At 54.4% G+C, this 15,046-nt stretch overlaps 7 protein-coding genes across 7 annotated transcripts; 4 read left to right on the top strand and 3 right to left on the bottom strand.

Moving 5' to 3' along the window:
• Positions 1–780: 780 nt before the first annotated feature.
• Positions 781–1,314, top strand: G647_04392 (uncharacterized protein; the record flags this gene model as incomplete). Its single annotated transcript, XM_008728736.1, has 1 exon — positions 781–1,314. A coding segment is annotated over one exon (534 nt), but the record flags the coding sequence as incomplete, so codon positions are not given.
• A 770-nt stretch (positions 1,315–2,084) lies between these two features.
• G647_04391 (uncharacterized protein) lies at positions 2,085–2,630 on the top strand (the record flags this gene model as incomplete). The annotated part of the gene is made up of 1 exon (XM_008728735.1): positions 2,085–2,630. The coding sequence occupies one exon, from the start codon at positions 2,085–2,087 to the stop codon at positions 2,628–2,630; it is 546 nt and encodes a 181-aa protein (XP_008726957.1).
• A 3,287-nt stretch (positions 2,631–5,917) lies between these two features.
• G647_04390 (uncharacterized protein) lies at positions 5,918–6,676 on the top strand (the record flags this gene model as incomplete). Its single annotated transcript, XM_008728734.1, has 1 exon — positions 5,918–6,676. One exon carries the CDS (start codon positions 5,918–5,920, stop codon positions 6,674–6,676), a length of 759 nt encoding a protein of 252 aa, XP_008726956.1.
• Positions 6,677–7,274: 598 nt separating this feature from the next.
• Positions 7,275–8,501, bottom strand: G647_04389 (uncharacterized protein; the record flags this gene model as incomplete). Its single annotated transcript, XM_008728733.1, has 2 exons — positions 7,275–8,266; positions 8,315–8,501. 2 exons carry the CDS (start codon positions 8,499–8,501, stop codon positions 7,275–7,277), a joined length of 1,179 nt encoding a protein of 392 aa, XP_008726955.1.
• A 583-nt stretch (positions 8,502–9,084) lies between these two features.
• Positions 9,085–10,926, bottom strand: G647_04388 (uncharacterized protein; the record flags this gene model as incomplete). The annotated part of the gene is made up of 5 exons (XM_008728732.1): positions 9,085–9,440; positions 9,514–9,704; positions 9,769–10,145; positions 10,238–10,372; positions 10,435–10,926. The coding sequence occupies 5 exons, from the start codon at positions 10,924–10,926 to the stop codon at positions 9,085–9,087; spliced, it is 1,551 nt and encodes a 516-aa protein (XP_008726954.1).
• Positions 10,927–11,545: 619 nt separating this feature from the next.
• On the bottom strand, positions 11,546–12,823 carry G647_04387 (uncharacterized protein; the record flags this gene model as incomplete). The annotated part of the gene is made up of 1 exon (XM_008728731.1): positions 11,546–12,823. One exon carries the CDS (start codon positions 12,821–12,823, stop codon positions 11,546–11,548), a length of 1,278 nt encoding a protein of 425 aa, XP_008726953.1.
• Positions 12,824–13,415: 592 nt separating this feature from the next.
• Positions 13,416–15,035, top strand: G647_04386 (uncharacterized protein; the record flags this gene model as incomplete). Its single annotated transcript, XM_008728730.1, has 1 exon — positions 13,416–15,035. The coding sequence occupies one exon, from the start codon at positions 13,416–13,418 to the stop codon at positions 15,033–15,035; it is 1,620 nt and encodes a 539-aa protein (XP_008726952.1).
• Between the last annotated feature and the right edge of the window lie 11 nt (positions 15,036–15,046).

Here is a 15,046-nt window from a genome sequence, read left to right as displayed (position 1 = left end):
ACAACACTACCAATGATTCATGAATCGAGCCTCATTTGACGTCGGTGTTCGAATTCCAGAGCAACAGTCAAGACTTAAGACCGCAGAGATATGTCGCTCCTTTTCATTCCTCCATTGGTATTCTCTGCTTCGTGGGCTTCGGCTTAGATCTCAGGCTACCTTAGGTCAACTGAAATTTCAATCTTCGATTCGTCTTACCAGCCTGAGAAAGTCTCTCTCAAGCCCAACGCCCGCCATTCTTCCCTACTGACAGTAACGGCCAAGGCTCGAACAGCGAAGCCAATCGTTCGCTTGTCGGAAGGTGTTGGACTTCTGTTCGCAGTGGCAGACCAGTCCTCTGATCACTTACGATCAGCAACTCTTCAAATTGTTTTCATATCACATTGACTCCTTCTCTAAGCAAAGTGTCTCCGAAGACTTCGACACAAGATGCAGCTCTTTCCAAATGCCCGCCTCTGGTCACGCCATGAACTCTCCACACTATGTGAAAGGTTTGGCCTGAAGGCCCGAAGGCGAGCGAACAGACAACAGATGTGTGCCGCCTTGAATCAGTTTTTTGCACGTAAAGAACTCAAGCGCACGGAATGGAGGGACTCAGAGCTCGACAAAATCTGGCAAAGCTTCGATCCTGATCACTTAAGACGGCTTAGAGACTCTCAGTTCACTTCGGCGGCGCTCTGCAGTGCCATCAATACGCTGAGGGAAGGCAAGGTTCCTCCAACAACGCAACGTCTGGTGTGTGCCAAGGAGTTCTCTTTGAGTGAGAGACTCGAACCTCATTGCAGACACGTCATTGAGTATTGTGCAACTTGCTTGGGACGGTGGCTCTCTTCTCAGCTGAGGACGCTTCCGCCGGCTGCCATTCCATGCCTCGAGGAAGGATGTGACTCTATGCTCTCGCTAGAAGACATGGACGGTTATCTCTCCTTCGAGGATTTTGAACGTTCACGGATGCGCTACCTCGCGACCCTGTTTGGAGGCTTCCTGTGTCCGGTCAGCGGCTGCGGCACCGCCATTCCGAAAGACGACGAAGTAAATTTTGCGACTTGCGGAGGGTGTCACAAACAGATATGCGTCAGTTGCCGCACCGCATGGCATAGTGGCATTGATTGCAGGGAATTTCAAGCTGAGCTTGTTCGGCGGGCTGGGGAGCGTGCTAGAGAGGACGAGAGACTTGCCCAAGAAGCAGAGGCCAGAGCCAGGCGGGCAGGCAAGGAGATTGCTTCGATTCGGTACAAGCAAGCAAAAACGGCCTTACGTCCTAGTTGCAGAGCCCCCTTTGAGAAGGTTGGAGGATGTGACCACATGCGTTGTGGCATGAACGGGATATCCTTTGAGAAGCTCCTTCACTGACTGACTCAACATAGTGCGATGCCACATAGAATTTTGCTACATTTGCGGTGCAGATCATCGAGACATCATGGAAACCGATAACTCTGTCCACGACCGTTCTTGCGAATACTGGTCAGCTCCAAGGCATGCCGCTGATGAAGACGATCCTGCGTACTACCCATATTGAGATTGATATGATCAAAGAGCTGCAGAGCATTTCAACTTCCGAGAAAGTGGATGGCTTGGGAAATAGTCGACACGGTTCTGGCGCTCTCGCTAACTCCGTTTCGAAACGTTTCGTACCATGTAGGAAACGTCAATGATGTATCAAGACCGGGCAGCTCGGCCATACAAGGTTCTGCAATGGTTGCCTCTGGGAGCGCGTCTAGGCGACATTGGTACTTGGAAAGGCGGTGACGTGCTGCGCTTCACTGGCAGACAGGTCGTCGTACTCAGTATTTTCCCACTCATAAACTTGCTCTTCCTTGACTTTGCCCTCTAACCTTGCTCTATCAGCAACACTTCAGCTGCGTCTTCTCCCTAAATCTCAGACTTGCCTATTCCAATCCCAGACTTACCTGTTCCAGCCGGTGTCCTAGATGTCGAGCACGCGTTCGGCTGGAGGCAACGCGGAGGGTGTGAGCCCAAAGAAACGCTAGTCAGCCACGATCGATCCTGCCTTAGAGAGCGTTCAATCTGACATAACTCAAACTTTCACGTCGAGCATCATCACAGTGAATGTCGGCGATGAGATGGTCCAGTTTTGGGTGCACGAAAGTGTACTGAGGCAGTCCGCCTGGTTCCAGAAATGCCTCGATTCTGGCATGTGCGAGCAAACCACCAGGATCGTTAATCTTCCCGAGGACGACCCGGACGTCTTCGAGATCATCTTCAAATGGCTCTATGGGGACAAGCAGATCCGGGAAGAGAACGTCTTACGCATAGCCAGTACTTACATCACCACGGACATCTATGGTCTTCTCGACCTACAAAATGCTCTTGTCGATGCCATCCGAGAACTCTGCGCGACTACCAGACTCGGACCCTCCGACGCGGCGCTGATCTACAGACTGAGCCCAGATTGTTGCGAACTTCGCAACTTTGTCGTAGCTAAGCTGCACCACGACATTTGCAAATGGCCAGATGACTACGGACGTCAAGGTGTTGAGAGCGGGCTTTACGGCAGGGAGATGCGAGCATTGCAAGTGGAAGATACGGAGTTGGCAGGCCTCCTGTACCGGAAATGCAAGGGCAATATGCTGCTGCTACAACCCGCTACTTATCCCACATACATATAGATACAAAGGAGTGGCCGCGAGCATCGGGCAATCGCAGAGAATCGTGAACATTCACCAAGGAGCAGAGGAGATATCTGACGTTGGACGGGACATCCTGAGCACTACTCGCGCCCAGCACATCGAATTTCAAACGAAGGACTGGGAGACAGAAAACCGATGGCACAGGCCCCATGACGTTCCAATGAATTCGCATTTTATGACAGTCAACTTTCGGAAAACTCGACTCGTCGCATAACAAGTCGCGTCGTCAGCGAAACAATGCACAGAATCGGGGCGAATGGTACAACGACGACAAAGGTGGCGTACACCAAGATTAGATCGGCCACAAAACCCACCGCAGCGGTACCAAATATCAGGCACCGCCATGCACAAAGAAATGAATAACTGTGTGCTTCAGCTCGTCTTTCGGCTCTCTGGCCCCTTCGATAAATCTGTGACCATGACCCGGAATATTGTTTTCATCACTCGAGTCCCGGAAACCCTTGTCAACAAGTCAGGAACCGGTACCGTATCTTTGATTGTGACTGTACTGCCTGTACATTTTCGCACTTATCCACACCAAGGCCAAGAAACGTGGCAGTAATGGCAATCCCGAGAACGCACCCGCTGACAAAAACAAGAAGATATGGCACCGGCAAAATGTTCATCAAATGGCTTCTACTAACACCGATGGGTCAGTTTCGCAGTAGAATCGCCCATCATATCTGTAATTCTCGGTGAAACCAAGGTAAAGTTCCTCGCGCACGAAAACATCCTTTCACGCTTTGCGTGGTTCACAAAGTGCCTCAACGACGGGATGCAAGAGCAACGGGACAAAGAAATAACCCTCCCCGAAGACCATCCCGAAGCCATGGTCCTCCTCGTCGAATGGGTGTACGCCAGAACAATCTCGTTTGACAGCCGCTCGATCTGGCAGTTGGCCGAAGCCTAGTCCACCGCAGACAACGTACTTTATGCCTGAGCTGCAAAACGCCATCATGGACCGCGTCGTTTTCATCTTCCGCAGATTCCAACATGGGTTTATGCCCGCATCGCCGGCTTAGGTGCACATGGTGTGGAAAAAGACCCGGAAAAAGTGTAAACTTCGCGAGTTTGCCCTCGGTCATCCGCATTATTGAATCGCGACGGACCCGGCGTCGTATAATACGTCGTTTCCAGGGGAAGAGGAGATCCTAAGTGACGAGCTCCAGGAGCTGATGGCCGACCGAGAAATCGCCCTCGAGCTGCTGTTTAGGTTCGCGTACTAAAGGCCGTACAAGGTTAGCAATCCGTCCACGCTCGGTGATTTTGATTGTAATGTCCCGGACGCCGTGGATATGGAGAGCTTAGATTCCGACTGAACTGCAGGTTGGATCGAGTTGTAAGCAGTGGCGCTCGCGCCATAGAGTAACGCCACGCTAACGTTAAGCCCTTGGATAATTGTAACTGGCAGATTGTATTAGCGCATGAATCAGTATCTCGGCGATTTTCCATGTAGTCGGTCCAATGCTGATTCTTAGTTCCGGCAGATAATACGGGAGGACCGAGGATGCTACACAGAGACGCGCCCCCTACAAGATATACTAGGCGTTTCGGAGTTGACTTTCCGTAACTCTGATCGTCGAATACTAGACGTTGTGGAAACGCCGCCTTTGACTCATTTCGATCTCGACCGTCAAATTCAAGTCCACATTTCGGAAGGTTCACAACGTCGAATAAGGCTTAAGGAACGAAGTCGCACGGTACTTACCACTTAGGCTACGACTGCACCTTGACGAGCCAGAAGAGAAAAGCAGTAAGGGTAGAGCGCGCTAGACGAGTACGTACGATGAACAGCGAAACCAGTCAGGGCAAATGGTATTCAGTGCTGATCCTCCGAACATACCACGCTGTGCCTTTGAAGGACCTTTTCCAGCACGGTACCTTGTAAGTTGGGGGCCAGATCCAAGATACGAGGCTGAAGTGAGCGGCCTGTGAAAAGGGGTAAACAAATGCCAAGACATCAAGACATCAAGACATGGACACGGCGATGTCTCCCATTCAGCGACGAGGCATGTGGGCGTGCAAGAATACGAGGCAGGCGGATAGAAAAGATCAATGGCAATGCTGTGAGCAAGCGTTTGGAGGACTTGCGCTGTTTGCTTTGCGTGTCGTGTTCGCGAAGACATGATCAATGAATGGCGGGTTTCTACTGCTGAAGCTGTTACCGGTCGGACCCAATGGAAGGACAGATACATGTCACTACGTGCGTGCTGTCAGATATGGTCTAACTATCAGGCATGAACGGGTGATTTCACCAGAGGCTCATCTCCTTGTTGACGTGCTACTCCTCAATTTCGCTGCCACTTATGTACGTGCTATCAGATATGGTCCCACCATCAAGGATGAAAGCATACCCACCATCAGGGATGAAAGGATGATATCACCGAAGGCTCATCTCCTTGTGGACGTGCTCCTCCTCGCGTTCGCATCGCTGCCAGCTCTCACCCAGCTCGTAACCCCTAATTATAGCATCCCTGTGGCCTGTCCCGGGCTGGCTGTTGAAGTCGGCATGCGTCAACAATGGTGCCAGCATGTCCGGCGCGAGAAATGAAGCTTGTACCTCGTAGCCCAAAACGCGGAGGCATGTCTTGCGTCTTGACCTATGCTGAAACTCCCTTGAGTTGTTCGCCGGTTGTGCTGCGAGAAAGGCGCCAGGGAAATCTGGCTTCCTTCGTTGGGCGTCAATATTATGTGCATAGGTATCTAATTAGGTAGCGTAGTTAAGATTCTCGTCCATTCTGGAGACTGAAGGCTGAAGGTGTCTGTGCCTTGTTGTCTTCCGACTCTCTTGTTAATCTCTCCTCAGTTGCAGCTTGTTACCGAGGAGCTTGTTTGCATCAGCGCGGACAAGTGTATTGGACTCGCAAATATCGCAAAGTGGACATGTATGTTGCACAAGGCATGTCAGGGTTTGGAGTCCTTGGTCCTGCCATACAGGCTCCCCGGGTAGATTCTCAGACCATGGGGTCCCCTCTTTGCCCTACATTTTCCCGCCCCAAAAGTGGTATTGTATTGTCTCCCATGTTCGAGGATACCGTCCAACAAACTAAGCAGCACAATGAGTGTCACTACCTGGTAACAAGAGCGCTTCACCTGCAGCACGTGATATCGCTGGCACGTCCAACAAAGGCAGGCACTACAGCAATGGCAGCCTACCTCTTCATTTACTGTACATTTATGTGTCTGACTCTTTTCTCTTCCAACGTTGGTCTCTTCAGATACTATCCTCTTACAACCACCGGTCAACCTAACACTGAACCCGCAACATGGACGGAAGCGAAGTGGCTCTGGCTCCAGCCGAATCTAAACCTCCTACCAAAGTGACACACCAGTACGTCGAGACTGCGCTGCGAAACCGAGGCAGTTCTCATGTAGCTAACACCACCGTCAGCTTCGCCGCCTTGCCCATCATCACTGTGTCGGTAGGCAAGGAACAGATCACCTACCAAACACACAAGGACATCCTGACCGAGAAATGCCGCTTCTTCGCCAACATGTTCGACTCTGGCATGTCCGAGGCGCATACCAACCACGTCAAACTCCCGGAAGACAGCCACGAGGCTTTCGAGCAGTTTCTGTCGTGGATCTACTTTGACGAACCGCCGCCACAAGTCGACGACGACAACCTTCCCTGTGCGTTGCCATGCTGGGTTCTTGCAGACAAGTTCGGCATGGCAAAGTGGCAGGACAATATCATCAGCGAGATCATGGCCTGGTGGCACGGAGCCGACATTTCGGCACGCGATATCCTCTGGACGTTGGAAAATGCCAGCAGCACCAGTGTTCTCTTCCGGCTGGTGGTGGACCAGTTCGTCTACCAGGCCGGGACAACTTCCGAGGAATTTCTGAACACAAAGGCAAATCGAAAGGAGTTGGAATACGTGTTGCTCAGAGACGAATTGCCCCTGGTGGACTTTATTGTCGACCTGACCAGCGCTTGCAAGGGAAATATGCGTGAACCGAGTGGGCAGGGGTGCAAGTACCATGTTCATGACGCAGATACCAAGTGTCAGGTGAGATCTTGAACAGGGTCACAAGTGAGTGAGAAGGTGGCGCGGCGTTGCGTTGCGAGTCTGACAGGGATTGGAAGGATGGGGATGCTTGCACATTACACAATACTGGCGCGCCCAAATTCAGGAATGCCAGGAACTCAGTTCAGGCATGCGACGGTCATTAGTTTGTCTCAATGGAGTGGAGTGCGTGAGAGTTGAAGGAGATGCCTCAGAACGTGGCCGCCAGACTTGATGGATATGTAGATTCACCCGTTCGCCTTGCAGCTTTGTAGGTGCCTTCCCATGTCACTGCCGGAGTCCTTCTCCTTCTTCCCGCTCAGACAATGCTCACCATTTGACTGGTCATGGTGATTCAGGCCAAAGAATGCTCAACGCATGTCATATACGGTAAGCTGATCCGTTGGCGCTCAATGGGGTGTCAGAACTAGGGCATTAAACGAAGATGGTAACCGCTTTGCCGGCCGTAATTGGTATCTTGGTCTGTAGAAAATCATTTATGAGACAATAGGGCAGTGCTGAAGCCACTGTGTTGAGTCCTGTCTATCCAGCATCTATCCGCGCCATTGCCGCCCAGCATTGTACGTTGTGCATAATCTCGAAGAAGCAGGATCTAAGGCTTAACCGGCTCGGAGCTCTGTGACGGGTTGAACGAGACCTTTCCATCGCGACTGATGGTTGCGGTCGACAACCTCGGCTGCGAAGATGATGTCGACAAGGGCACCGCAACCCCTGGCTTGGACAGCTCGGGTCCTGCAGAGCGGACATGGGAGATAGCCTCCTGCACCGCACCGGCCGGAGTATCGGCGATCTCATTCACGTCATGACTGGTCAGAACATCGTTGACTCTTGCGGCCCTGCTTTGAATCAAGAGGGTGACCGGCCCTTGAAACTGTAAAAATAGTCGGTCTCCCCAGATAGTCCTCCGACTCCATGTCCGTATGCTGTACAGTGCATTTGCGACGAATTTGTAGGTGTTGCTCGTTTTCAGCGTTTCGACAAATTTGGAAGATGGGAAGAAGTTTCCCAGCTGAAGGGGTATCTGAAATCGAATGTTTGTCGACTTGAATCGAAATGGTTGCGGGGCGGGTGACGGCGACGAAGCGGTGTAAGCCAGGATATGAGACGGATGGACGATATATGTCTCCCCTGCCGCGAGCTCAACTGAGTAGACCTGCCCTTGACCCGCAAGAGCCAGCAATCCTCTTCCCGTCACATCGGAACTTCCCCAATATGCCGGAGCGAACCTCGCGTTGATGCTCGGCTTCACGGAGAGCGTGCTTCCAGTCCATGCCAACAGAGCTTTTCTCTGGGCTAGCTTCCAATCCGTAGTGCCGTCTAGTTGGAGGATAGCAAACGTGGTCAAGGGTGATCGGGTCGATATTAGAGCATTGACGGATGAAGTTGATGTGATTTTCTGATACATGAATGGGATACCGACTAACGCGCGTCGGACAGGATTGAGGATTCGGAGGGTCGATACAGTCCCATTGGGATCGCCAGCAAAGGCCACCAATGTTCCCCGCCGCGCGTATAGATCTTGAGAGGGAGACAGAGTGACAGACAAGAGCGAGTTTGGACTTCCAATAACCTCGAACGTGGCGTCTAAAGCGGTCAGCAGATACATTCGGAAGGCTGAGACTTTAGTCTAACCTGGAGACGAAGCGGACACCGATCTACCGGCAGTATTAATTGTGCTGGTGTCCGTTGCAGGTGTGGCCTGGACCGTGATGTACTTGTACCCGCCAACTCTCCGTCCTGCGACCAGGTGAGCCGGGTAGGCCCATGTGGCGGGCAGATGGGTCAGCCTGCGCAAGCTCTGCGCCGCAACTAGAGGCATGCTGGTGCCTACGGGGGCAGATTAGAAGCTTCGAGAGAGTTGAGGACAGGTGATTGTGTGTTGGGATCGTGTTTGGCAGAATCGTCTGCGCTCATCCAAGCTCGAAATGAATCGCAGCTCCAACTATGGAGGAGCTCAAAATCAACAAACATGCCAAGATTTGCTCGCGCCTCGCTCCGGATCGGGCCTAGTGACACATCTTAGCGGTGACCACGTGTTATATCACGTGCAACACCCCTAGCATTTGATGCTGCCACATCTTCATCTTGCCTATTCACACAAATGATCTTGAAAGACGACTGCACTTGGTCACTGTTAGTTAACGCTATGTATGTGCGACCATGCCTCGACAGCTTGGGCTTGAGGCTAGACCAAACAGCATATATGTACTACCCATGGCGAGGAATCACCGTGTCTGCTGACCATCATCTTCATCCTCATCGACGGACTGGAAGCCGGGACCAAATCTCACAGAGCACCCTCATTCGCTCCTCGATCTCATACAGACAGCGTGCCTTCCGCGTGGGAGACTGAATTGTCTCCCAAGCTAGCAGAAACGGCATGTTTGCTGTGTGATTAACGTCTAGCTCCCAACAACCTCCTTCAGTTGCACGGACGGGCCTTCTCCCATTTTCTGTGCAATTTCCTCGGTCGCCTCTTCTGGGAGGATCTGACCGTGCTTGTATCTTGAGAAATGGCGGACAGGGATCTTCTGTCTGAACAGGTGGTCAATCTCTTCGAGGGAGAAGCTGCGACACTCAGGCACGCCGAAGATGGCAAAGATCAGCGTGAGAAAGGCGATGGGCGCGAAGACGAAGCCGACCTTGGACCCGAGGTTGGCGTAGGGCGCGTACAAGAGGTAGGGGATGCAAAAGGACACGACGAACTGGCTGACGACGGTGATGAAGCTGGCTACCGTGTATGTGACGTCTCGCATGCCTAGAGAGGTACGTGAGCCCCGATGGAAAACGTGCAAGAAGAGATGGGTGGTGATGAAGGCACGTGAACTTACGGGAGCTTGGGATTTCGGATGTGAGGATGTGGTAGATCGGGGCCCAGCCGAAGACAAAGGCCAGGTAGAAGACGGTGAAAAGGGCGGTGATGCCGATCTTGGTCCCTTTGCCCGGGTCGGATCTGGTCCCTAAGCCGCCAATGGCGAAGTAGCAGGCACTTTGGACGGCGGATCCGATGATTAAATTGGGCCTGCAGACCAAAGAATGTCAATATTGGAATCACGGCGGAGGTGGAGGGTGGAAGGTGAACTGACCTGCGCCCAAACCTGTCAAACATGTACATGGCGCAAAGGACGACGACGATCTGCAGCGCCGTGTTGATGAGAAACATCTGGAACGGATCCGGCCCATGGAGGTCCTTGAGAAAGATGGTGCCGTACTTGCTGAACAGGCCCTGGCCGCTGATCTGGATGCTAATGTTGGCGCCGATGACGATGAGGGATCTCTTGCGGTTCGTGCCCTGCCACATCTCCTTGAACGTGCCCTTGTCCTGGGTCAGAACGGCGATCATAGCGACCTGCTCATGGTATTCTTCCATGATCTGCTCCTCGGTGAATTTGCCCTTGCGATATAGTCGGAGAGATTCCAGAGCTTCATCCTCTCGTTGACGGAGTAGAAGCCATCGCGGAGACTGGAAGGACACCGACAAGAGTCAGCTGACGATGAATCCAAAATCAGGTACGAACCTAGGCAATCTTCTCTCATCCTGGAAGAGGAACTCACCTCACGCATGAACCATGCACCCACGGCGACAATGAATGGGATGATGAAGAAAATGCCAAAGGGGATGCGGAACGACTGCTCGCCATCGAGTTTGCTCGTGCCATACGTGATACAGGCCATGATGAACGCCCCCACCTATTCGACGTTGTTAGCATTCGCCTCAAAATCTCGAACATAATGGGCTGCAAAACACTCACCATCGTACCCAGCTGGAAGGTGCCAACGATGATTCCTCGGATCTGTGGCGGCGCAATCTCCGCCTGGAACACGGGCACCGTGACCAGCTCCTGACCCAGATAGACGTAGTTGAGGATACGGCCGACCAAGACCTGCTCCTTCTGCTGCGCCGTGACAAGCAGAATGGCCGACGCGGTCGCCCAGAAGGACATGACCCAGAACGAGGTACGGCGGCCATAGTGGCGCCCGATCCAACCCCCGGTAATGACGCCAAACGCTTGACCGACATAGGTGAGACTGTTGAGCAGCGAGAGGAAGGACGGGTCGATGGCGTAGCGGTCGAGCTTCTTGTCGAAGGCCCCGAATTTCTTGTTAAAGGCGTTCATCGCCTGCGTATTGGAGAAGGCCACCAAGTCCATCCCAAAGTTGATCTGGGACAGCATCATGATGGCCGATGCGAAGGCCAGACGGCCGTTGACGCATTTGGTGATCCAGTTCCCGGGCAAGACCATGGTTGCAAGACAGGGATGGGGCGTGCTGGGACCGGGGAGGAAGAGAAAAGGAGTCCTGGCTTTGGGAACGGGCAGAACTGTGCAGACGTCGTCTGAGTTCAGGGCTTTTGCACACTCTTATACTCCCGTAAAGGTATGAGCCAATCGATGGCTGGGTACCCCATGGGGTCCGGGGTCTTGGTCCTGAGGTGTGGAGCGGAAGGATGGCCACGTTGTGTGGCTAGTTCGAGACGGATTGCGAGACTCGCAATGAGCGCGGCATCGATTGGTTCTTGGCTCCCATAGCCTGAGCGAGTCTTGGAAAGCAAAACGACTCCGACTCTTGGCCCGGGCTGTCGCGCTCTTTCCGAAAGAACTGCGATTCTTCGCGCCGATTGTTCTCGGCCGCAAGGACGAAGACGAGGAGGGACATGTCCGGCCAGAGCAAGCGCAAGAACGTCCACAGTACTGTATGCCTCGGGGAAGGACGCGAAGACAGGGGTCCAGGTCTTTACTAGCACCCTCGTAACGCGGCTGCGATTTACTAGTGTACCCGTTGCAAGGACTGGCAGCTCCTTGAGAACCCTCAAGGCACCCCCTGCACGGCGAGACAAAAACGGCTCTATCGAGAAGCCTCTGCTTATTTCCACTGGACACACATGGGTCCCTCTGTTTTGCCCTGCTTCAGGTCTTCCTTGGTCCAGTTGCCTCTAACGCCGAGATCCTCCGCGAACGTGACCTTCTCTATGTCGGGCTGGTGAGCATGGTTCGCCCTGACGCTGATCGTGCCCTTGAGATCCTTCAGAAATCCGGTGACCGGGTCCCGCTCGAAGATGGCAATATTCTGAGTGAGCTGGTGGGAAATGGCGAGCCACCTGTTCTCACTGTCCTTGGAAAGTGCAATCATTCGCGGATGTTTGCCGGCCAATTCTTGCGCTCCCAGGTATGACAGGTGTCGATCATCGTGCACCGGGTCGCTGTCGACGGAATAGATGGCCACAGTGTCGAAGTCTGAGCGTGACAGGTTTCGGTTGGACGCATACACGAATTTGCCGTCGTTGCTGACCACAATCTCCCCGGCGAGGTCTTTGTGCTCATCAGGGATGCGGCCGACGTCCTTACCCATGGTCGAGAGCACTTGTTTGAATTCTACGGTAAGATTTGGTGATACCGGACTCGGGTAGCCGATTGCATAGACGCGGACGGTGTTGTCTTTCTCACTCAACACGTACAGATAGGCCTTGGAAGAACTGACTGGGTGGAACGCGGCATGCCGGGGTCCCGTCGAATCGGGCAGAGGAATACTGTGAATCTTTGCAACCTGCTCGGGGCCGTCGACGGAGTATATGTCGACGCGATCCATGGTCCGAAGTGGTACAACCAGGAGCTTTCCAGAAGGATCAAACAGAGCTTGATGGGGATGGGCCTCCTTCGGCCCAGGGTCTGACTTGTTGTAGTCGAAGACGTGGGTGGGTTTTCCAATGCTCCCAGTCGCGGACAATGGGTAGATGGACAGCGTCGACGCCGTGATGTTCGCAGCGGCCAGCACCTTTCCATCCGGGCTCACGTCACAATGGACGCCGCCTTTGCCGTTGCTGCTTGTCTGGTCGAGCAGCGTCAAGCCTGTCTCACCCGTTGCTGAAGATGAACCTGCTGTGGCCCGTTGGAAGGCAGTAACGCTCCCTGAGTCGGACTCACTACAGGGATAGCCCATGCGGTTGATGGTATAGACTTTGTCTCCCGACACTGTCAGCCATCCCGGCATGAAACCAGCCTTGGTGTTGATCGAGACAACAGACAGGGACTCCTTGACGCCTTTCTGGGCGTCGAAAGCCAGCTCTACCACGCCGGTGCTTTGCAGGGCCACATATAGACCGGTGGCGGCTCCTAATGTGCCATTTTGCTGTGATGTGGCCATGATGTCTGCTGGATCGACGTTGGATGCGCCCGTGTCAGACGGATGCTATGTCTGGTTCTCGACCTTGACTTGACAGAGAGTTCCAAGAAACGAGTGATCGTATATGCACCGCTTGTGCCGGGGGAATTCTGGCCTCTGCTTGAGACGGAGGCGGCTCCGGCCCAGGCTTGTCCCACCATGGCCCTCGGAGTATGTACAAGCAGTACCCATACCGCGTAGCATCTGTTCAACCCCTGATCGAGCTCGGCCGGGTCGATCTAGCTCGCCCAGCCTGATACCCCATGATTCAGCCGCCGGGCGCAGAGTCACCGGCGCGGGCACATCGCCGGAATCGCAATGCCGACTCGGGCTCGGCGAGAGCAGGTCCCCTAGGTCTAGGTGTCCCGCTTGAAGCAAGATCCATCCTTGGCTCCCCACATGGGGTCTCCAGGTCATGGTTAAATACATGTCCAGCCCCATTCACGTCGCCCGGATTCCGTGTTTCGCAGAGCCGCCTCACCTTGCGCCCTCTGCCTGAACCGCGGTCGCTCAGTGCTACACTCGCAATCATCGCCTGGCCTGGCTCTGCTCGCACGCGAGGCGAGACCGTTCCATGAAAGCCAAGGCATGCACGCGCTGCCGGCAGTGGAAAGTCGGCTGTGATGCCGACATTTCAGGCCCAGAGGGCTGCACTCGTTGCCGGGACCATGGCCTACCGTGCACCTTTGACCGGACCTTCCGGCGCACCGCCACCAAGAGGAAGCTGGCTGACATGCAGGCCGAGTTGGCCGAGCTCAGGAAACTAGCCAAAGTTGCTCCGGACGGGGGGACTTCAGCCACCACGCCAGCTGCTAATATCCCGTCTGTGGCTTCAGGGCAGGCTTCGCTCCCTGCGCCGGCCTTTGCGTCGTCCTCCTCCGCCTCAGCGGTAAGCAACCTGCAAGGCTTGTGCATCACGGACAAGTCGATCGACGATGTGCATCTCACCGCTGCACATGTCAATGAACTGTTCCGGGTCTACTTCACCCGGTGTCATCCCTACCTCCCCTTCACCATGTGTCGATCGATTGAGTCGATCTATGACCGATGTCCCATGCTGTTCTGGGTGATTTGTGCTGTGGCTTCGCCCGACACGGCGCGCCCGCGCTTCGAAGCGCCCATTCGAGGGCTGATGTTGGACGTGCTCGACCCGAGCAAGGAGAGCGGCGTGGAGATGGTCCAGGCCATCCTGATCTTGTGCATGTGGCCGTTCCCCTTCAACAGCCAAAAGGCCGACTCGTCCTTCATCTACAGCGGCCTCGCGACCCAGATCAGCCTGAGCTTGGGCCTGCACCGACCCGCCGTGGATGCCGGGTTCGGCAACGAGACGACCACGACCGAGCGACAGGGCGACGAGGAGATCAGACGGACGACATGGCTTGCGTGCTTTGTTGTGGCGCAAATTCAAGCCAGCCGGCGGGGGGTGCCCGCGATGGTGTCGGCAGACTATTCCCTGCTATCTTCCCTCGACGATCCTGCGGTGCCTCAGGAGCTATCTCACCTGTGCTACATCTCCCATCTGACCGTGGACGCCACGCAGGCGCTGGGCGCCCGCGGCTCCAACACCACCGGCCTGGTCGAACCGTCGAGCCGGATCAGCATGATCAACGTCTTTGGCAAACAGTTTGAGGACCTGCGACGCCAGCGCTTCCCGCAGCCCACGGACATTGTGGAGATCTTCTACTTGAACTCGAGGTTGCAGCTGTGGTCGTTTGCATTGCACAACGACGTGCCCGTGACGGCTAACAGCGTTCAGATCATCTACCAGGCCCGCGAGGACGCCATCCGCCTCATCCAGGTCGCGTGCGAGAAGAACCTGTCCCTTGTGCCCTTTTACACGCGCCGCTCCGTCTGTTATGCCGGGCTCCTCCTCTACCGGATCAAGCTGGGCTCGTACGGGTGCCAGGACGACATGATCGAGCATCATATCGACGCCGCACGGCAGGCGCTGAGCACCTCCGAAGGCCCCGGTGGGCCCAGTGTCGGGCAGTTTCTAGCCACCGTGACATCGCCGGATAACATGGACGCGTTCACGCGGGCCAGCGGAGACAAGGATTCGCCGCACCGTTCGCGCATGGGGGCGTTTCTGGTGTTTGATTTTCATCGTGTCTATACGGACCTCCGGCAGGCCAATGTCTTCCTGTCGACCGAGTTTCTCGACTTTGACAATTTGCCCTGGATGGAATTTCAATGAAAAGGCAACAT

Source organism: Cladophialophora carrionii (genome assembly GCF_000365165.1).
Source record: "Cladophialophora carrionii CBS 160.54 unplaced genomic scaffold supercont1.3, whole genome shotgun sequence".
Taxonomy (NCBI): Eukaryota; Fungi; Ascomycota; class Eurotiomycetes; order Chaetothyriales; family Herpotrichiellaceae; genus Cladophialophora; species Cladophialophora carrionii.
The sequence above is the reverse complement of the archived record's forward strand: the minus strand, read 5'-3'. Positions and strand labels throughout refer to the sequence as shown.